Source organism: Rhinopithecus roxellana, chromosome 15 (genome assembly GCF_007565055.1).
Source record: "Rhinopithecus roxellana isolate Shanxi Qingling chromosome 15, ASM756505v1, whole genome shotgun sequence".
NCBI lineage: Eukaryota > Metazoa > Chordata > Mammalia > Primates > Cercopithecidae > Rhinopithecus > Rhinopithecus roxellana.
The window spans coordinates 55,166,316-55,189,083 of record NC_044563.1 but is presented as its reverse complement, the minus strand read 5'-3'; the positions used below and the strand labels follow the sequence as shown (position 1 = coordinate 55,189,083).

At 38.2% G+C, this 22,768-nt stretch overlaps 1 protein-coding gene across 1 annotated transcript in view; it reads left to right on the top strand.

Annotated features, from left to right (window-relative positions):
* ACER3 (alkaline ceramidase 3) overlaps positions 1-22,768 on the top strand; it is a 163,653-nt gene that overhangs the window by 118,534 nt on the left and 22,351 nt on the right. Inside the window, exons 6-7 of the mRNA XM_010366770.2 lie at positions 2,749-2,784; positions 10,970-11,028. Coding sequence (XP_010365072.1) covers positions 2,749-2,784; positions 10,970-11,028 — 95 coding nt within the window. The remainder of the gene's footprint in view (positions 1-2,748; positions 2,785-10,969; positions 11,029-22,768) is intronic.

The window sequence follows — 22,768 nt, the reverse complement described above, 5'->3', positions numbered from 1 at the left end:
AAGAAGAGTTGCCTCTGAAAGGATGAGTACAATGAAGATTGAGAGCTAATAGAAATTTTCAGTTGGAAGACCAGGTAACCTTAATGAGGATGCTGTCAGTAGTAAATTGATGGAGGCAGAAGCTAGATTTCAGTTAGTTGAGATGTTGAATAGGAGGCTGAAAGGGCACATATACACTATTTACTCGTTTCCACATTACTTTGCCTAAACTACTGTATTAGTCCATTCTCATGCTGCTATAAAGAAATACCCAAGACTGGATAATTTATAAAGGAAAGAAGTTTAATTGACTCACAGTTCCGCATGGCTGGGGAGACCTCCGGAAACTTAACAATCATCGTGGAAGGTGAAGCAAACACATCCTTCTTCGCATGGTGGCAGGAGAAAGAAGTGCAGAGTGAAGGGGGAAGAAGCTCCTTATAAAATCATCAGATCTCATGAGAACTCACTCACTATGATGAGAACAGCATAGGGCATGGGAGAACCACCCCCATGATTTGTTCACCTCCCACAAAGTCCCTTCCCCAACACGCAGGGATTACAATTCAGATTACAATTCAAGATGAGATTTTCAGTGGGCATACAGCCAAACCATATCAACTACATATTGGTTAATCATGAAAGAATTGTAGAATTTCAGAGGTGAAATGAAGTCTTGTTATGATATGAAAGAAGAGAATCAAGTCTAGAGATTGTCAGTGACTTGCCTGGCCAATCAAGTTTACATAGAGAATTGGTGAGAGAGAGAGACTTTGAAGTCAGATTTAAGTTTGGATCCAGGTTACTTAAAAACTTTGGGATCTTGCAAATTACTTAATCTCTATAAGCCTTAGTTCCCTTTATCTGTTAAATGAAGAAAATAGTATATATTTTATGTTAGTTGTGAAAATCAATACCTAACACATAGGAAGGACTCCATAATTATTTGCTTTAAAAAATGTCTTTAAGGCTGGGCACGGTGACTCACACCTGTAATCCAGCACTTTGGGAGGCCGAGGTGGGTGGATCACGAGGTCAGGAAATCGAGACCATCCTGGCTAACATGGTGAAACCCTGTCTCAACTAAAAATACAAAAAAATTAGCCACGCGTGGTGGCAGGCGCCTGTAGTCCTAACTGCTGGGAAGGCTGAGGCAGGAGAATGGTGTGAACCTGGGAAGCCGAGGTTGCAGTGAGCCAAGATCATGCCACTGCACTCCAGCCTCGGTGACAGAGCAAGACTCCGTCTCAAAACAAACAAACAAACAAAAAATGTCTTTAAGAGGCATGAGGCATGTCCTTTTGCATTTCTTTTATTAGTCACAATGGGAATCTGATAGCATTACCTATATAAATGGAAATTAGTATTCTGAAATAAGAAATTTCAGAGATTAAAAGCATTCTCCTTTACTGGGTTTAGAGTTACAGATATATAATATCTCATACACATCATACTTTTAAAATTCACAATGCTTAAAGGAAATAATCTGGGGTTTTTTTGTTTGTTTGTTTGTACTGAGGGTAGAAACTTCTTCCAGAAGAAATAAATTTTGTAGCCAAATAGTAAAATTATATAAAATTTTATGGGATTGCTACATTAAATGAGGATATAGAAATATCTAAATCCAGTACTTAGTATCAAAGATATCATAGTCTTGTAGGGAGAAAAAACAAACTATTAAATGCCACAAAGTTTATACATGAAGAGTAATGGTAGAAAGGAGGGTGACTGGTTGCTTCTGCTGTATAGAGAAAGGATCAGAAAAGGCTTCAAGAAGGAGGTATAGTTTGAGTTGAATCCTAAAAGATGATTAATAAGTAGAGGAGGATTTCTGAACAAAGTAAAGAGCAGCATGTTTAAAAATACAGAAGCGTGAAACTAGCACATTTTAGGAAGCACAGTACTTTCTGGAGACTTGGATGAGGAGGAGATAAGAAGACAATAGTGAGACCAAACAGAAAGGCTAAGAAATTTGAACTGTGTCTTGCAAGTGATGAGAGTCATGGCAGGGTTATGACTTGAATTTTGATTCCCCTGTACCATATCATTTAAAAATTGTGCTCCTGTAGGGCAATACATACCTGTTAAATCTTAACTAGGCATTGAGCGTAATCATCCACATGACATTGGAACCTACAACTAGGGTTTGTGTAACCGCGAATGCATCTGGAAAGGTGAGTTAGAGATTTCTGGAAGCATAAGAAAGCACAAGAAATTTGTTTTACATGTCTTCACTTACTGAGCACCTACTGTATGCTAGACACTTTCAGGTATTTTAGCTTATCATTCCTCACCACTATTATTGTTCATTATCCAGAAGAGGAAAGATACGTCTTTTAGTTAAATAACTTGTCCAAGGCATGTAGCAAGTAAGTGGCAGAGGCTGAAATTTACTCCTATCTCTAAGTCCGGTGTTCTCTCTGTTGTAGAACAGATCTGCTACGGGGATTGTCAACATAACTTCTTCACTCCTCATGAGTATCCATGTATCCTTATCCCTCCTTGATACTGATGCAGAGTTTGGAGTGGTCCACAACCGATCTAAAACATTCTGCTCACCATAACAGGGCTAGCACTAAGGAAATCCTCCTGTAGCTCCCAGCCTTCCTGTGGCATGCCACTTGATCTGATTGCTTTTACATGGCTGGATTCAAATCCGAGTAAGATGGGGGAAGCAGAAGAGGTTTGGGATTCGCAGAGTAGTTGGAATTGGTTTTTCTTCCCTTCATAATGTACTTCATTCACATGTGTTTTTCTAATATTTTGCAGGTTTACCTTAAGGTAAAAGAGCCGATATTCCATCAGGTAATTTTTTGTAAATTATTACACGTTAGATTGTTTAACGATACATGGCTGCTTTGTGATTTCCTTGTCTAAGAAATGATATGCAGATAAAAAAATTTTTTAATGAAGTGGTAGATGTTCTAAGGAAGTTCAGTGTTTAAGAGAGGTTGCAAACTCAAATGCTTACAGGAGCTAAGTGTAGGTAACAGGAATATACCTGGGATAGCCAATGTGCACGTCCAGCTGGCTGTTGGTATTCAGTAATACAGGTGCAACATTGCCATTATAAGCAGAAAGAACCAGAAAGCATTATGCACATACACATAAATTCTTTTTATGACATCTAGAAAAGACAGACTGAAAATTCCTTGAACACTTCCCCCCTAATATATTTTAATGCATTTTTGACATGGGAGGTGATGTACATTGAAGGAAGCAGACACAGGAAACGTTATTGTAGGAAATGGTGATTTAAGTGCATGCCATTATGAAACCAGAGTGAAATAAAGAAGCAGGCCTTTGAGTGCTGCCACATGCCTGGTGGTACTATGCTCACTACTACACAGACTTCTAATCTCACCAACAGTCCAACTAATTGGGAATTATTATATACATTTCAAGGAAAATGAGCTCAGAAATATTAAATAATTGCCCTAAGGTGACACAGTTATTAAGGGGGAGAACCAGGATTATAACCTAGATTTGTCTGACTCCTTTTCAACATTCTTTTAACAAACTAGCAAACAAAAATGAATAAATAAGCACGCTTTTCAGAAGTGCCACAGTTTTAAAATATTTTGTGCTTATATAAACATTTACTAATGTTCTTATAACTTTTACAATTCAAGCTATACAATAATCATCTAACTGGAACCTGGCTTTTGAAATATATTCTATAACCACATTATTATGCCTTGCTTTTCTCCAGGTCAGTTGCAGGTGGATGAACTAAAATAAATGCTACAGAAGAGACATCCTCATGGCCAGGCGTGGTGGCTCACACCTGTAATCCCAGCACTTTGGGAGGCCGAGGTGGGTGGATCAGTTGAGGTCAGGAGTTCAAGACCAGCCGGGCCAACATGGTGAAAGCCCATCTCTACTAAAAATACAAAAATTAGCCAGGCATGGTGGTGTGCACCTGTAATCCCAACTACTTGGGAGGCTGAGGCAGGAGAATTACTTGAACCCAGGAGGCAGAGGTTGCAGTGAGCCGAGATCGTACCACTGCACTCCAACCTGGGTAACAGAATGAGACTCTGTCTCAAAAAAAAAAAAGACATCATCACTTTCTTGTTGAAATTATGCCATTATGTAATTACTCTTTTATTTAGAAAGTTTTATTAACAGTATAAAAAACAAAGTTGGCCAGACACAGCAGCCTATAATCTCAGTCCTTTGGGAGGCTGAGGTGGGAGGATTGCTTGAAGCCAGGAGTTCGAGACTAACCTGGGCAACATAGCAAAAAAAAAAAAAAAAAAAAAAATTAATCAGGCATGGTGGGACATGCCTGTATTCCTAGTTACTTGGGAAGCTGAGGCGGGAGGATCCCTTGAGCCCAGGAGTTTAAACCTGCAGTGAACTATGATTGTGCCACTGCACTCCAGCCCAGACAACATCTCTTTTAAAATAATAATAAATAAATGAAGTTAATCTGTATAAATACCTTAGTTTTTATAAACTTCTTGTTCGCCTTTACTAAGAAAGAAAAATAATGACCACAAAAATATAAAATTTGGAAATTCTGGGTTAATTTTTACAAGTTTTATGACCATCTATTTTTCATTTTGTGTTTTAGAACTATTTGACACTATGTAATAAAAAACAACTCTTAATAAGTAACTACCCCTAGTGCAATATCCATGTGTTTTTCCACTAATAAAGATTTTCTTCTCTATGTATAGCAGTAATATTTACTGATAAGAAGAGAAGCAGGATGAAAGCTAGGTCTATCCATACCCACTGTGGCTTGTGTCGTAGGCCTAGAGATTAAAAATCAGGATAGAGAAATGAAGAAATAAGGAAATGCTAGGGTGAAGCCAATAAGTAATCCAAAGGTAAAAGACATTCATTCATTCAACAGATGTCTACTGTCTGCCTTCTCTGCACCAAATTCTGAGCTGGAATTTGCAGACAGGCAGCAAAGCAAAGACTTTATGATCTACATACAGTCAAGCAGACCTGGATTTAAAATCTAGTCTCCTCCACTTACTAACTCTACACCCTGGACAAGTTAGTTAACCTCTCTGAGCTTTGGTTTCCTCATTATTCAACAATCTCCTCACCTTTTTTTTTTTTTTTTTTTGAAATAGAGCCTCGCCCTGTCACTCGGGCTGGAGTGCAGTGGCTCCATCACAGCTCACTACAGCCTTGACCTCCTGGGCTCACGCAGTCCTCCCACCTCAGCCTCCCAAGTAGCAGGGATTACAGGCACACACCACTACAACAGGCTCTTTTGCATCTTTTGTAGAGATGGGTTTTACCATGTTGCCCGGCAGGTCTCAAAACTCCTGAGCTCAAGCAATCTGCTCGCCTCAGCTCCCGCCTTGGTGAAGCTCAGGCAGGGTTACAGGTGTGAGCCACTGTGCCCAGCCTGAACAAACCCTTTTTAAGTGCCTTCAATGTTCCAGGCACTGTACTAGGCACAAGAGATACATACACTAGTGAATAAAATAACAAGCCCTGCCCTCAAGGAACTTACACCCTCTCTCTATAATAACCTCCTAAGTTTGAGGATTGAATGAAATAATGCATATAAAACCCTTGTCACATAGTAAACAATAAATGTTAACTAACATTAGTATACACAGGCAAATAAGATATGGCCACTAATCTCAAGAAGATCATTATCTAATCAGTAATATAGACTTGTAAAAAATAATTGCAGTATATAAGTCTTGTGATAAATATGTAAAAGCAGTGGTAATATAGACAAGGGTATGCTCTGTCTACTTAGATGACTCATAGAGGGGCTTCAAGAGTCTTGAAGATGAACAAGATGTCACAGGTAGAGAAGTAGAGAAAGGCTATTCCATCTATAGAGAAGCCTGTGTTAAGGCAGCAATCCCCAACCTTTTTTAGCACCAGAGACCGATTTTGTGGAAGACAGTTTTTCCACAGACAGCCAGGGAATGGTTTTGGGATTCTACCTCATATCATCAAGCATTAGATTCTTATAAGGAGCACACGACCTAGATCCCTTGTGTGTGCAGTTCACAATAGTGTTTGTGTTCCTATGAGAATCTAATGCCACTGCTGATTTGATAAGAGGCAGAGCTCAGGTAATAATGCTCACTTGCCTGCAGCTCACCTCCTGCTGTGCAGTCCAGTTCCTAAAAGGCTGCAGACCGGTACCAGTCTGGGGGATGGGAACCCCTGTGTTAAGGTACAGAAGTGTGAATTGGTAACTCTTGCACATGAAACAGGAGTACAAGTTCACCCAGGGATTTGTGGTAGCGTGCTGAGGTGTTTACAAAATCACTGACTGCATCTCAACATTCCTATTTTCCTATAACATTTATTTTATTCAACTATATTGCAGGGATTAAACTTTTTTTGTTTTTGTTTTTTGATACGGAATCTCACTCTGTCACCCAGGCTGGAGTGCAGTGGCACAATCTCGGCTCACTGGAACCTCCATCTCCCGGGTTCGTTATTCTCATGCCTCAGCCTCCCAGGTAGCTGGGACTACAGGTGTGCACCATCACGCCTGGCTAATTTTTGTATTTTTAGTAGAAACGGGGTATCGCCATGTTGGCCAGGCTGGTCTTGAACTCCTGACCTAAAGTGATCTGCCCACTTCAGCCTCCCAAAGTGCTGGGATTAAAGGCGTGAGCCACCACTCCTGACCTAATTTTTGTATTTTCAGTAGAGACAGGGTTTTTTCATGTTGGCCAGGCTGGTCTCAAACTTCTGACCTCAAGTGATCCGCCCACCTTGGCAACCCAAAGTGCTGGGATTACAGGCATGTGCCATCGTGCCCAGCTGGGATTAAACTTTTTAAAGTTAAAACAAATATAAATATGTTATAGAATTAAGTACAATGACCACATGAATTTTTAGGATGAAATAAGAAACTTCAAAGAAGTTTGTGTTTTCAGTGTGCCTCTCCCATCTCTGTCCATCAAGAATAAGTCATTCTTCCTTTGCTATTAGGAGTATTTCATAGAAAAGTTTTAAAAGCATTGGTATACTGTAAATATTTGGTATGGCTGGCCCTAGCTGCAGGAGATGGGTTTGGATTACTGATGAGGGGTTAGGTCATGAGGAGCCCTTTATACTATGCTTAAAATTATAAGCAGTCAGGAGCCATTAAAGGGTTTTAAGCTGCAGTATGACCAGATGAGATTCTCATTTTAGAAAGATCATTGAAAGGCTACCTAGGGTCTGGAGGAAGGAAGTAAAAGGCCAAGGAAAGAGACAAGTTTGATTTCTGTTGCTCTAGTCCATTGAGAAAGGATTTAAAAAAAAAACAAAAAAACAAAAAACAGTGCTATAGGATGATATGAAACAATACACTATAGATATAACAAGTAAATTTATATAGTATACATACTTGCTAGAAGGTGATAACTGCTATAAAAAAGAAAAACCATGTTAGGGTAGGGTGATGTCCTTCCACTTGCCCCTCCTTCACTCTTTCCAGTCACAGTGAGTCTTGCTTTCTAATTCAAACACAACAAGCATGTTTCCACTTTAGGACTTTAGCACTCACTATTACCACTGCCTAGGATACTAGTACCCCAGCTATCTACATGGTTTATATCCTCACTCATTCAGGTCTCTGCTTAAATGTTAACTTAGCAGAGAGGACTTATCTAACAACTCTATCTAAAATTACAGCCCATCCTTCTCTGTGTTATCCTGATTTAACTTGTATTAGTTGCTTTAGTAGAGAGAAAACACTAATAATACTTTTATAGCCTTTGGAGTCTGGAGACTGAAAACAACTATTAAATATAGATAAAATTTCACTATAAAAATATACATATTGTTAGATAAAAATTATATAGGACCGGAAAAGTCTATATTCTATCATCCTTTTTACTTAAAAAAAAAAAAAACAACTCTATAAGTTGAGAAATCAAACTTACATAGCTGAACATGCTGCCAGCCAGATAAAATCAGTTTCTATATAGTCGGAAGGAGAGAATGAATACTGGGTAGGCCACTAGCAATGGGCAGCATCAGAAGTAGGGGTAAGTGTGCTCTGGAGAGAAGAAAGTTAATTTGAAAAAGTCCCATGCTGTTGCCAAGGCATAGGTTCTTTCCTAATCCATCATTTCATATGCTCAACAAATCCCTGGGAAATTCATTCCCATTGACTCCTATATGCTGACAGTTCTGTTTCTTCAGCTCTGATTTTTCTTCTAAACTATAGACCTAGGTATCCAACTTCTGCTAGATGTCTCTACTTAGCTATCTCACTGGCACATCAAACTCTGAACATATATGCAGAAGTGAACTCACCATTTTTCTCCCTAGTCTTTCTTCTCTTCATATATTCTCTAATCCAATAATTAATTTTGCCATGCATCTAACTGTCCATGCCATAAACCAGGCCATCATCCTTGTCTTTCCCCCTCTCTAACTTCCATTCAAATTAATGATTAGTCTGAACCCTAAATCTCTAATCTGTTCACTTCTCTGCATCTCCCCTATATTACCCTAGTTCAGGTCTCCATCTCTCACTTAGATTACTACAACACGTTATCATTGGTCTCTTTCCTGTCAGTCTCACCTCCCTCTCATTCTCCACTCAGCACAACAGGGACATCTTTCTAATACATGAGTCTGACCATGTTATCTATTGGTGAAACCTTCATTGACTTTCCATTATTTTTCCTTTTGTTTGTTTGTTTGTTTGTTTTGTTTTGTTTTGTTTTGTTTGTTTTGAGATGGAGTCTTGCTCTTGTTGCCCAGGCTGGAGTGCAATAGCACGATCTTGGCTCACTGCAACCTCTGCCTTTCGGGTTCAAGCAGTTCTCCTGCCTCAGCCTCCCAAGTAACTGGGATTACTGGCACCCACCACCACGCTCAGCTAATTTTTTGCATTTTTTAGTAAAGATGGGTTTTCACCATGTTGGCCAGGCTGGTCTGGAACTCCTAACCTCAGGTAATCCACCCACCTCAGCCTCCCAAAGTGCTGGGATTACAGGTGTGAGCCACCCCGCCCAGCCTTTTTTTTTTTTTTCCCCCTGAGACAGAGTCTTGCTCTGTCACCCAGGCTGGAGTACAGTGGTGCAATCTTAGCTCACTGCAACCTCCGCCTACTGGGTTCAAGCAATTCTTGTGCCTCAGCCTCCCAAGTAGCTGGGATTACAAGCATCTGCCACCACACCTGGCTAATTTTTGCAGTTTTAGTAGAGATGGGGTTTCACCATGTTGGCCAGGCTGGTCTTGAACTCCTGACCTCAAGTGATCCGCCTGCCTCAGCCTCCTAAAGTGCTGGGATTACAGGCGTGAGCCACCACACCCAGCCTCTGTTACTGTTATATAAAGTCCAGCTCCTTAACATGACTTGAAAGGCCAGATTCGACCTCTGGTCTCTGACTCCATTTTTCCTATTCTATATTACAACAATATACTATAAGGATTTTTTTTCCTCCTTGTCTCTGGAATATAAGATATGACAATAACTCTCTTCCACTTTCTTTTAAGGTAACTGCTACATGAGCTTCAGGTATAAAATTTTAAATACCGTATCCTCTAGAAAGACTTTCTACTGTATAAGTCTGTATTAGGTGGCCTTCCCATGTGTTTACAAAGTACTCTGTACAGTTCCTGCCATAGAGTTATAATACTGTATTATAATTGCCTGGTTACTTATCTCTCCCTTTACTAGATTGTAATTGCTGTGAGTATAGGGATTATGCCTGTCTTGTTCACCATTTGAGCTGTGGTTATGGATTTAAGCTGGCAATGAGACTCTAATAAGCTTTAATCTAATACTATGTTTACTCAGCTTTATAGAAGGATACAGGGTGAGAGGTATAGCAGATGTAGCATCTTCATCTCATCAGAAGACCCAGAGCTATTCATATACACAGCTTCTTTTCTGCCCTTATCCACATAAGATTGAGACCAGCCTGGGTAACATAGTGAGACCTCGTCTATACTAAAGAGAAAAAAATTAACCAGGATACGGTTACGCACACCTCAGCCACCCAGCTACTCGGGAGGCTGAGGCAAGAGGATGGCTTGAGCCTGGGAGATCAAGGCTGCAATGAGCTATGATCATGCCACTGCACTCCAGCCTAGACGACAAAAGACCCTGCCTCAAAAGAAATAAGAGTAATAAAATAAAACTTAATCAAAATTCTATTATAACTCAAAAGCAAACAGTATTATTAATTACTTAGGAATGCATTTGTAGATGACTACTTTAAGTTAGTAATTATATAAAGAAAAGCAAAACAATATTTATTATACAAGTCAGGAGAGGGGTTTCCTCTAAAAAGGAAGGGAGAGGGTTGGACTGGGAAGACACAAATGCAGCACTTCTGGGGGGTTAACTAGGATTTACTTCTTGACCTGGGTGGTGCTTTCTCAACTATTGGCTTTATATGTATTTGCTAAATCATATTTTCCCACTAGGTTCAATTTTCCAGGTACTAATACTCATCTAATGCTCAATACAGAAAAGAAAGAAGAGCCAATGCTAGGAAGATATGGGAACATATAGAATAAAGAACACAGGAAAATGGATTAACCTTAGTCAAGAAGTGGGCACCTTTTTTGGAGACTAGGGATGAGAAAGAATGCCAGGGGAGGATGCATATGAATGCAGAGGCATTTAGAAGAGTTAAAAGAATTCAGGTTTATAATATTGTAAAATGGGAAGCACAATTACTGTATTTGCTGAAAGCAAAGCTAAAGAGAAGAGAGGAGCTGAAGAGTATGAGGCAAAATTACAACATTTGTTCAGGTTTCAGCAGATATTTAAAATGTCAAGGATCCATTCAGAATTAAAATTGATACAGGAATTCTGATATTGGTTATTTAATAAAGTTAAGCAGCCTCTTAACTTTTCCTCAGAAGTTAGCATGACTCAGTGATTTCACACATTTTTTAAAATTCTATTCTCTAAAATGTAATGAAGGATAATAAATATTTACATTTAATTGGGAAGGCTATTTTGATAGGCAAAATAGACTTCCTTTACCAAAGAATAATTATTATACTAACCTCATTTTCCATTCCTATTTAGGTCATGTATGGAATGTTGGTCTTTACATTAGTACTTCGATCTATTTATATTGTTACATGGTAAGTAGTTTGGATCATCTGTACTATGATTGAAGTATATGCAGACCTGTGACAGTAAATCTATAGCCTAAATTGAAATAACACACAAAAGCTCACTTCAGTAGAGATGTTGTAAGAAAACTATAACCCAACATTTATTGTTATATTATAAGGAATACTGGGTCTTCAGACAAGTTGTTAATGGGCATCATGTGAGAACTAGGGTTCCAAAATTAAAGACATGGGAAAATTAAAGGGAGCTGTCTATGATGGCCTTGTTTTGAATATTTATAAAGTTCATTAGATATTAGAGACCTTAAAAATCCTACAGTTGAAACAAAATTGTTTTTGTCTTTCTTAAACCTACTTGACTAGTGATTTCCTTTTACATAGTACCTCCAAGGAAGGCTACTAATGTCACAAAGAATTAGTATTTCATGAAAGATTATTTGGGAAATGGGTATAATCTTTTTGCATTCATGAAAATTAAATAAGAAATAACATTCGTGAGATTACCTTAAATAGGGCGTGGCCGCACAACCGGTGTTCAGTAAATAAGTAGTATGATTTGTGGGTTTGTTCTTTTTTTTCCTTTTTTATTAAACTTTTAGTTTCTAGATAACTGTAGAAATGCATACATTTGTAAAAAAAAAAATAGATCCCAGTATCCTTTACCAATCTCCTTCATTTGTAGCATCTTACAAAACTATAGTATGATATCAAAACCAAGGCTTGATATGAATACAGTCAAGATACAAAACATTTCCATCATCATCAGGATGCCTGTGTTGCCCTTTTATAACCACACCTACTTCCCTCCTGCCCCACCTCACTCCTCACTCCCTGTCCTTAACCCCTGGTGATCACTTAATCTGTTCTGCATTTCTGTTTTTGTCATTTAAAGAATGTTATATAAATGGAATCATATATATAACCTTTGAGATTGGGTTTTTGAACTCAGCATAATTATCTGGCAATTAATCCAAGTTGTTGAGTGTGTCAATAATTCATTCCTTTCTATTGCTGAGTAGTATTCCATGGCATAGATGTACCACAGTTTAACCATTCACCTGTTGAGTAACATCTGGATTGTTTCCAGTTTTGGGCAATCATGAATAAAGCTGCTATGAACAATTGTAATGCAGGTTTTTATGTGAACACAAATTTTCGCTTCTGGAATAAATTTCTGGAATAAATGCCCAGAGTGAAATTGCTAGGTTTTATAGTAATTTATGTTTAGTTTCTCTCAAAACTGCTGAATTGTTTTCCAGAGTAGCTCCACCATTTTTACATTCCCACCACCAATATATGTGTAATCCAGTTTCTCTGCATCCTCACCAGAATTTGGTAGTGTCACTATTTTTAATGAAGTTTTTTAAAATTTGCATTTGCCTAATGGCTAATCATATTGAACGTAACTTCCATGTGCTTATTTGCCATATGTATATGTATTCTCCCTGGTAAAATTTCTGCTCATGTCTTTGCCTGGTTTCTTCTTTTATAAGAGATAATAAGGACACTTTCTATTGTTTTTACAGTTGAGTTGTGAGGTTCTAATTCTTTATTAAATATGTGATTTGTGAATTCTTTCTCCCAGTCTATAACTTTTCATCCTGTCTTTCAATGAGCAAACATTCTTAATTTCAGTGAGGTCAAATTTATCAGTTTTATGGATTGTGTTTTTGGTGTCAAGTCTAAGAACTCTGTACCCACCTATAGATGCCGAAGATTTGTTCCTATGTTTTTTTTCTAAAAGATTGTATAGTTTTACATTTTATGGTTTATTTTCAGTTAATTTTGTATAAGATCTGAGGCATAGGGCGAGGTTCTATTTTTTACATGTGGATGTCCAACTGTTCTAAGACCCATTCGTTGGAAAGACTGTCCTTTCTCCATTGAATTGCTTTTGCACTTTTGTCAAAAATTATTTGGGTAGATTTGTGTGTCTATTTTAGGGATCTCGGTTATGTTCCATCGACTGATGTGTCTCCCCCTCCAACAATACCACACAGTCTTCATTACTGTGGCCGTATAAGTCTTCAAATCATACAGACTGATTCCTGCCACTTCATTCTTCTTTTTCAAAATTGCTCTAGCTATTTAGCTTCCTTTGCCTTTCTATATAAAGTTTAGAATAATATTGTCTAAATTTAAAATCTTGTTGAGATTTTAGGAATTATGGGAATTACATTAAATATGCATATCAGTTTGCAGAGTTGACATCTTTACTATGTTGAGTCTCTTGATTTATTTAGATCTTTAATTTCTTTCATCAGCATTTTGTAGTTTTCAATTTTTAAGCAGTTGTTATATTGTATTTTTAAATTTTAGTGTCCACATGTTCATTGCTATTATATAGATACACAATTGATTATCTTTTATTCTGCCACCTTGTTGAAGTCAGTTCTAGGATAGTTTTTTTGTAGATTGTTTTGTTTTGTTTTGTTGTTTTTTTTTTTTTTGAGACGGAGTCTTGCATTCTCCCGGGCTGGAGTGCAATGGCACGATCTCGGCTCACTGCAGCCTCCACCTCTCAGGTTCAGTGATTGATTCTCCTGCCTCTGCCTCCCGAGTAGCTGGGATTACAGGTGTCCACCACCATGCCCAGCTAATTTTTCTGTATTTTTAGTAGAGACGGGGTTTCACTATGTTGGCTAGGCTGGTTTCAAACTCCTGACTTCATGATCTGCCCACCTTGCCTCCCATAGTGTTGGGATTACAGGCGTGAGCTACTGCGCCCAGCCCTGTAGATTTGTTTTTAAGATTTGCTGCAAATAGAAATAGTGTATATCCTCATTCTTGATGTGTGTGCTTTTTAGTTCCTTTTTGCCTTATTGCCCTGACTAGAACTTCCAAGACTATGTTAAGTAAGAGTGGTGACAACAGATCTCCTTGCCTTGTTCCCAATTTTAGGGGAAAAGCATTTAACCTTTCATCATTAAGTTAAATGTTAGCTGTATGTTTTTTATAGATGTTCTTTATTAGGTTGAGGAATTTGCCCTCTATACTGGTTTGATAGGGCTGCCATAAAATACCATTAGATTGGGTGGCTTAACCAACAAACGTATTTTCTTACAGTTCTGGAGGCTACAAGTCTGAGACTAGGGTGTCAGCAGGTTTGGTTTCTTCTGACACCCCTCTCTTTGGCATGCAATTGGCCACAGAGAGAACACAGAGAGAAGGTGGTCATTTGGTCTTTTCTCTGTGCATGCCTGTGTCTGATTTCTCTCTCTGTGTGTGTCCTAATCTCCTTTTCTGATAAAGGACACCAGTTATATTGGATTAGGGCCTACCCTAATGACCCCATTTTAATTTAATTATCTCTTTAAAGAACCTAGCTCTAAATAGTCACATTCTAAAGTACAGGGGGTTAGGGCTTTAACATATGAATTTCAGAGGAGACACACTATGTCCTCTATTCTTTATTTTTATCGTAATTTTCATTATCATAAATGGACCTATAATACACTCTATTACTAATCATGAATGGGTGTTGGATTTTGTCAAATGCTTTTTCAGTGTCAATTGATTTTATCACACTGTTTTATTCTGTAGTCTGTTCATAAGGTGGATTATGTTAATTGATTTGGGAATATTGATCCAGCCTTGTATCCTGGGATAAACCTTACTTACTTATACTATGTAATTCTTTTTTTTTTTTTTTTAAGAAAACAGCAGCATTTTAAGTGGATGCAAAAAGCTTCCTAAGTCCCTCTCAGCATCAGATTATAAGAGAACATGATCTAATATTCTGTACACATAACATTTATCATGAGGAACTGAAGATGAGCTAAAACCCAAAGAAAGCCCTTAAAAAAAATTCTACTTTAATTTTGAGGAATCAAAATAATTATATAACCAACAATTATATCAGTTATTTTGCAGATCTCCATTAACTTCAGTCAAGCAAATGCTCACCCCATTTTCTTAAAGTCACTTAATATTTCTTTTTTTTTTTAATTTTTTTTTTTATTATACTTTAAGTTCTAGGGTACATGTGCATAACGTGCAGGTTTGTTACATATGTATATGTAATTCTTTTTATATATTCTGAATTCTTCACTTGTTAATATTTTGTTAAGGATTTTTGTATCTGTATTCATGAAGGATATTGGTTTGTAGTTTTTATTTTTTGTCCTGTCTTTTTCTGGTTTTGGCATCAGGATACTAGACATTTCATTAAATGAATTGGGAAATGTTGCTCCCTTCTATTTTCTGGAATAAATTGTGTAGAATTAGTGTTAATTCTTCTTTCAATGTTTGGTAGAATTCTCTAGTGAAACCATCTGGGCCTAGAGATCTGTTTTTTGGGGCATTTTAAAATTACACATTTTAAAAATAAAGGAAATTCTGACACCTGTTACAACAGGGATGCACCTATAAGACACTGGGCTAAGTGAAATAAATTACTCACAAGAGGACAGATACTACATGAGTCCACTTATACGAGGTTCCTAGAGTAATCAACTTCATAGAGACACAAATAAAATGGTGGTCGGGGCCTGGTGGGGAGTAGGATAAGGGGGATCCCTGGGGAAGGCATTGGAGACTTATTGTTTTGTGGGTACCAAGTGCAGTTTGGGAAGATGGAAAAAGTTCTGGAGACAGACAGTGGTAAGGGTTGCACAACAATGTGAATGTACTTAATGCTACAGACCTATATACTTTAAAGGGGTTAAAAAGTTAAACTTTATGAATACTTTAACATAATAAAGTTTTTACATTAAACATATGCAGAAAAATAAAATTACAGGTTCAGCTTCTTTAATAGTCATGCAGTTATTCACTTTTTTCTTCCACTCTTGTTGAAGACATGCAGCTATTCAAATGTTTGATTTTATGTTGGGTGAATTGTTCATTTCTTGAGTCATTGGTTCATTTCATCTAAGTCATTAAAATTTGTGTAGAATTGGTTATAATATTCCCTTGTTTTCCTCTTGATGTTGAGAGGGCTTGTAGTGATAATCTGTTTCATTCCTAATATTGGTAATGTGTTAGACTTCTCTCTCTCTCTTTTTTGGTCAGCCTTGCCAGAAGTGTCTCAAAGTTTATTGATCTTTTTAAAAACCAGACTTTTGTTTGATTGATTTTCTCCATTTTTCATTTTTCAGTTTCATTGATTTCTGTTCTTTATATTTTCTTTGTTTTGCTTGTTGTGGGTTTATTTTTATTTCTTTTTCAAGGTTCTTGAGATGGAAGCTTAGATTTTTATTTCAGACCTTCCTATTTCTTTTTTTTTTTATTTTAATAATGTATTTTATTTAATGACAAATGCCCAGATTTTAAAAGTATTTTGTCAATATAAAAAGTTATTACTAGGTATATTGCATTCTTTTTTTTTTTTCAAGGGCAGAAAGTCTAGTGTATATTTTTCCATCTCTGCAGCTTTTTTTTTTTTAATTATTATACTTTAAATTATAGGGTACATGTGCATAACGTGCAGGTTTGTTACATATGTATACTTGTGCCATGTTGGTGTGCTGCACCCATCAACTCGTCAGCACCCATCCACTCGTCATTTACATCAGGTATAACTCCCAATTCAATCCCTCCCCCCTCCCCCCTCCCCATGATAGGCCCCAGTGTGTGATGTTCCCCTTCCCGAGTCCAAGTGATCTCATTGTTCAATTCCCACCTATGAGTGAGTACACGCGGTGTTTGGTTTTCTGTTCTTGCGATAGTTTGCTGAGAATGATGGTTTCCAGCTGTATCCATGTCCCTACAAAGGACACAAAATCATCCTTTTTTATGGCTGCACAGTATTCCATGGTATATATGTGCCACATTTTCTTAATCCAGTCTGTCACTGATGGACATTTGGGTTGATTCCAAGTCTTTGCTATTGTGAATAGTGCCGCAATGAACATACGTGTGCATGTGTCTTTATAGCAGCATGATTTATAATCCTTTGGGTATATACCCAGTAATGGGATGGCTGGGTCATATGGTACTTCTAGTTCTAGATCCTTGAGGAATCACCATACTGTTTTCCATAATGGTTGAACTAGTTTACAATCCCACCAACAGTGTAAAAGTGTTCCTATTTCTCCACATCCTCTCCAGCACCTGTTGTTTCCTGACTTCTTAATGATTGCCATTCTAACTGGTGTGAGATGGTATCTCATTGTGGTTTTGATTTGCATTTCTCTGATGGCCAGTGATGATGAGCATTTTTCATGTGTCTATTGGCTGTATGCATGTCTTCTTTTGAGAAATGTCTGTTCATATCCTTTGCCCACTTTTTGATGGGGTTGTTTGTTTTCTTCTTCTTTTTTTTTTTTATTGTATTTTTTTTTATTATTATACTTTAAGTTCTAGGGTACATGTGCATAACGTGCAGGTTTGTTACATATGTATACTTATGCCATGTTGGTGTGCTGCACCCACCAACTCATCAGCACCCATCAATTCATCATTTATATCATGTATAACTCCCCAATGCAATCCCTCCCTCCTCCCCCCTCCCCATGATAGGCCCCAGTGTGTGATGATCCCCTTCCCGAGTCCAAGTGATCTCATTGTTCAGTTCCCACCTATGAGTGAGAACATGCGGTGTTTGGTTTTCTCTTCTTGTGATAGTTTGCTAAGAATGATGGTTTCCAGCTGCATCCATGTCCCTACAAAGGACGCAAACTCATCCTTTTTTATGGCTGCATAGTATTCCATGGTGTATATGTGCCACATTTTCTTAATCCAGTCTGTCACAGATGGACATTTGGGTTGATTCCAAGTCTTTGCTATTGTGAATAGTGCCGCAATAAACATACGTGTGCATGTGTCTGTAGTAGAATAATTTATAATCCTTTGGGTATATATCCAGTAGTGGGATGGCTGGGTCATATGGTACATCTAGTTCTAGATCCTTGAGGAATTGCCATACTGTTTTCCATAATGGTTGAACTAGTTTACAATCCCACCAACAGTGTAAAAGTGTTCCTATTTCTCCACATCCTCTCCAACACCTGTTGTTTCCTGACTTCTTAATGATTGCCATTCTAACTGGTGTGAGATGGTATCTCATTGTGGTTTTGATTTGCATTTCTCTGATGGCGAGTGATGATGAGCATTTTTTCATGTGTCTGTTGGCTGTATGAATGTCTTCTTTTGAGAAATGTCTGTTCATATCCTTTGCCCACTTTTTGATGGGGTTGTTTGCTTTTTTCTTGTATATTTGTTTGAGTTCTTTGTAGATTCTGGATATTAGCCCTTTGTCAGATGAGTAGGTTGCAAAAATTTTCTCCCATTCTGTAGGTTGCCTGTTCACTCTGATGGTAGTTTCTTTTGCTGTGCAAAAGCTCTTTAGTTTAATTAGATCCCATTTGTCAATTTTGGCTTTTGCTGCTGTTGCTTTTGGTGTTTTAGACATGAAGTCCTTGCCCATGCCTATGTCCTGAATGGTACTACCTAGATTTTCTTCTAGGGTTTTTATGGTATTAGGTCTAACATTTAAGTCTCTAATCCATCTTGAATTAATCTTCATATAAGGGGTAAGGAAAGGATCCAGTTTCAGCTTTCTACTTATGGCTAGCCAATTTTCCCAGCACCATTTATTAAATAGGGAATCCTTTCCCCATTTCTTGTTTCTCTCAGGTTTGTCAAAGATCAGATGGCTGTAGCTGTGTGGTATTATTTCTGAGGACTCTGTTCTGTTCCACTGGTCTATATCTCTGTTTTGGTACCAGTACCATGCTGTTTTGGTTACTGTAGCCTTGTAGTATAGTTTGAAGTCAGGTAGCGTGACGCCTCCAGCTTTGTCCTTTTGACTTAGGATTGTCTTGGCAATGCGGGCTCTTTTTTGGTTCCATATGAACTTTAAAGCAGTTTTTTCCAATTCTGTGAAGAAACTCATTGGTAGCTTGATGGGGATGGCACTGAATCTATAAATAACCTTGGGCAGTATGGCCATTTTCACAATATTGATTCTTCCTATCCATGAGCATGGTATGTTCTTCCATTTGTTTGTGTCCTCTTTGATTTCACTGAGCAGTGGTTTGTAGTTCTCCTTGAAGAGGTCCTTTACATCCCTTGTAAGCTGGATTCCTAGGTATTTTATTCTCTTTGAAGCAATTGTGAATGGAAGTTCATTCCTGATTTGGCTCCCTGCTTGTCTGTTACTGGTGTATAAGAATGCTTGTGATTTTTGAACATTAATTTTGTATCCTGAGACTTTGCTGAAGTTGCTTATCAGCTTAAGGAGATTTTGGGCTGAGACAATGGGGTTTTCTAAATGTACAATCATGTCATCTGCAAACAGGGACAATTGGACTTCTTCTTTTCCTAACTGAATATGCTTTATTTCTTTCTCTTGCCTGATTGCCCTAGCCAGAACTTCCAACACTGTTGAATAGGAGTGGTGAGAGAGGGCATCCCTGTCTTGTGCCAGTTTTCAAAGGGAATTTTTACAGTTTTTGCCCATTCAGTATGATATTGGCTGTGGGTTTGTCATAAATAGCTCTTATTATTTTGAGATATGTTCCATCAATACCGAATTTATTGAGCGTTTTTAGCATGAAGGGCTGTTGAATTTTGTCAAAGACCTTTTCTGCATCTATTGAGATAATCATGTGGTTTTTGTCTTTGGTTCTGTTTATATGCTGGATTACGTTTATTGATTTGCGTATGTGGAACCAGCCTTGCATCCCAGGGATGAAGCCCACTTGATCATGGTGGATAAGCTTTTTGATGTGCTGCTGAATCCGGTTTGCCAGTATTTTATTGAGGATTTTTGCATCGATGTTCATCAGGAATATTGGTCTAAAATTCTCTTTTTTTGTTGTGTCTCTGCCAGGCTTTGGTATCAGGAGGATGTTGGCCTCATAAAATAAGTTAGGGAGGATTCCCTCTTTTTCAATTGATTGGAATAGTTTCAGAAGGAATGGTACCAGATCCTCCTTGTACCTCTGGTAGAATTCAGCTGTGAATCCATCTGGTCCTGGACTTTTTTTGGTTGGTAGGCTATTAATTATTGCCTCAATTTCAGAGCCTGCTATTGGTCTATTCAGGGATTCAGCTTCTTCCTGGTTTAGTCTTGGGAGAGTGTAAGTGTCCAGGAAATTATCCATTTCTTCTAGATTTTCTAGTTTATTTGCATAGAGGTGTTTATAGTATTCTCTGATGGTAGTTTGTATTTCTGTGGGGTCAGTGGTGATATCCCCTTTACCATTTTTTATTGCGTCTATTTGATTGTTCTCTCTTTTCTTCTTTATTAGTCTTGCTAGCGGTCTATCAATTTTGTTGATCTTTTCAAAAAACCAACTCCTGGATTCATTGATTTTTTTGGAGGGTTTTTTGTGTCTCTATCTCCTTCAGTTCTGCTCTGATCTTAGTTATTTCTTGCCTTCTGCTAGCTTTTGAATGTGTTTGCTCTTGCTTCTCTAGTTCTTTTAATTGTGATGTTAGAGTGTCAATTTTAGATCTTTTCAGCTTTGTCTTGTGGGCATTTAGTGCTATAAATTTCCCTCTACACACTGCTTTAAATGTGTCCCAGAGATTCTGGTATGTTGTATCTTTGTTCTCATTGGTTTCAAAGAACATCTTTATTTCTGCCTTCATTTCCTTATGTACCCAGTAGTCATTCAGGAGCAGGTTGTTCAGTTTCCATGTAGTTGAGCGGTTTTCACTGAGTTTCTTAGTCCTGAGTTCTAGTTTGATTGCACTGTGGTCTGAGAGACAGTTTGTTATAATTTCTGTTCTTGTACATTTGCTGAGGAGTGCTTTACTTCCAATTATGTGGTCAATTTTGGAATAAGTGTGATGTGGTGCTGAGAAGAATGTATATTCTGTTGATTTGGGGTGGTGAGTTCTGTAGATGTCTATTAGGTCTGCTTGCTGCAGAGATGAGTTCAATTCCTGGATATCCTTGTTAACTTTCTGTCTTGTTGATCTGTCTAATGTTGACAGTGGGGTGTTGAAGTCTCCCATTATTATTGTATGGGAGTCCAAGTCTCTTTGTAAGTCTCTAAGGACTTGCTTTATGAATCTGGGTGCTCCTGTATTGGGTGCATATATATTTAGGATAGTTAGCTCTTCCTGTTGAATTGATCCCTTTACCATTATGTAATGGCCTTCTTTGTCTCTTTTGATCTTTGATGGTTTAAAGTCTGTTTTATCAGAGACTAGTATTGCAACCCCTGCTTTTTTTTGTTCTCCATTTGCTTGGTAGATCTTCCTCCGTCCCTTTATTTTGAGCCTATGTATGTCTCTGCATTGAGATGGGTCTCCTGAATACAGCAAACTGATGGGTCTTGACTCTTTATCCAGTTTGCCAGTCTGTGTCTTTTAATTGGACCATTTAGTCCATTTACATTTAAGGTTAATATTGTTATGTGTGAACTTGATCCTGCCATTATGATATTAACTGGTTATTTTGCTCGTTAGTTGATGTAGTTTCTTCCTAGCCTCGATGGTCTTTACATTTTGGCATGTTTTTGCAATGGCTGGGACCGGTTGTTCCTTTCCATGTTTAGTGCTTCCTTCAGGGTCTCTTGTAAGGCAGGCCTGGTGGTGACAAAATCTCTAAGCATTTGCTTATCTGTAAAGGATTTTATTTCTCCTTCACTGATGAAACTTAGTTTGGCTGGATATGAAATTCTGGTTTGAAAATTCTTTTCTTTAAGAATGTTGAATATTGGCCCCCACTCTCTTCTGGCTTGTAGAGTTTCTGCCGATAGATCTGCTGTTAGTCTGATGGACTTCCCTTTGTGGGTAACCCAACCTTTCTCTCTGGCTGCCCTTAAGATTTTTTCCTTCATTTCAACTTTGGTGAATCTGGCAATTATGTGTCTTGGAGTTGCTCTTCTCAAGGAGTATCTTTGTGGCGTTCTCTGTGTTTCCTGAATTTGAATGTTGGCTTGCCCTACTAGGTTGGGGAAGTTCTCCTGGATGATATCCTGAAGAGTGTTTTCCAACTTGGTTCCATTTTCCCCCTCACTTTCAGGCACCCCAATCAGATGTAGATTTGGTCTTTTTACATAATCCCATGCTTCTTGCAGGCTTTGTTCATTTCTTTTTCTTCTTTTTTCTTTAGATTTCTCTTCTCGCTTCATTTCATTCATTTGATCCTCAATTGCTGATACTCTTTCTTCCAGTTGATCGAGTCGGTTACTGAAGCTTGTGCATTTGTCACGTATTTCTCGTGTCATGGTTTTCATCTCTGTCAGTTCATTTATGGCCTTCTCTGCATTAATTATTCTAGTTATCAATTCTTCCACTCTTTTTTCAAGATTTTTAGTTTCTTTGCGCTGGGTACGTAATTCCTCCTTTAGCTCTGAGAAGTTTGATGGACTGAAGCCTTCTTCTCTCATCTCGTCAAAGTCATTCTCCGTCCAGCTTTGATCCGTTGCTGACGATGAGCTGCATTCCTTTGGGGGGGAGATGCGCTCTTATTTTTTGAATTTCCAGCTTTTCTGCCCTGCTTTTTCCCCATCTTTGTGGTTTTATCTGCCTCTGGTCTTTGATGATGGTGACGTACTGATGGGGTTTTGGTGTGGGTGTCCTTCCTGTTTGTTAGTTTTCCTTCTAACAGTCAGGACCCTCAGCTGTAGAGGTCTGTTGGAGATTGCTTGAGGTCCAGTCCAGAACCTGTTTGCCTGGGTATCAGCAGCAGAGGCTGCAGAAGATAGAATATTGCTGAACAGTGAGTGTACCTGTCTGATTCTTGCTTTGGAAGCTTCCTCTCAGGGGTGTACTCCACCGTGTGAGGTGTGTGGTGTCGGTCTGCCCCTAGTGGGGGATGTCTCCTAGTTAGGCTACTCAGGGGTCA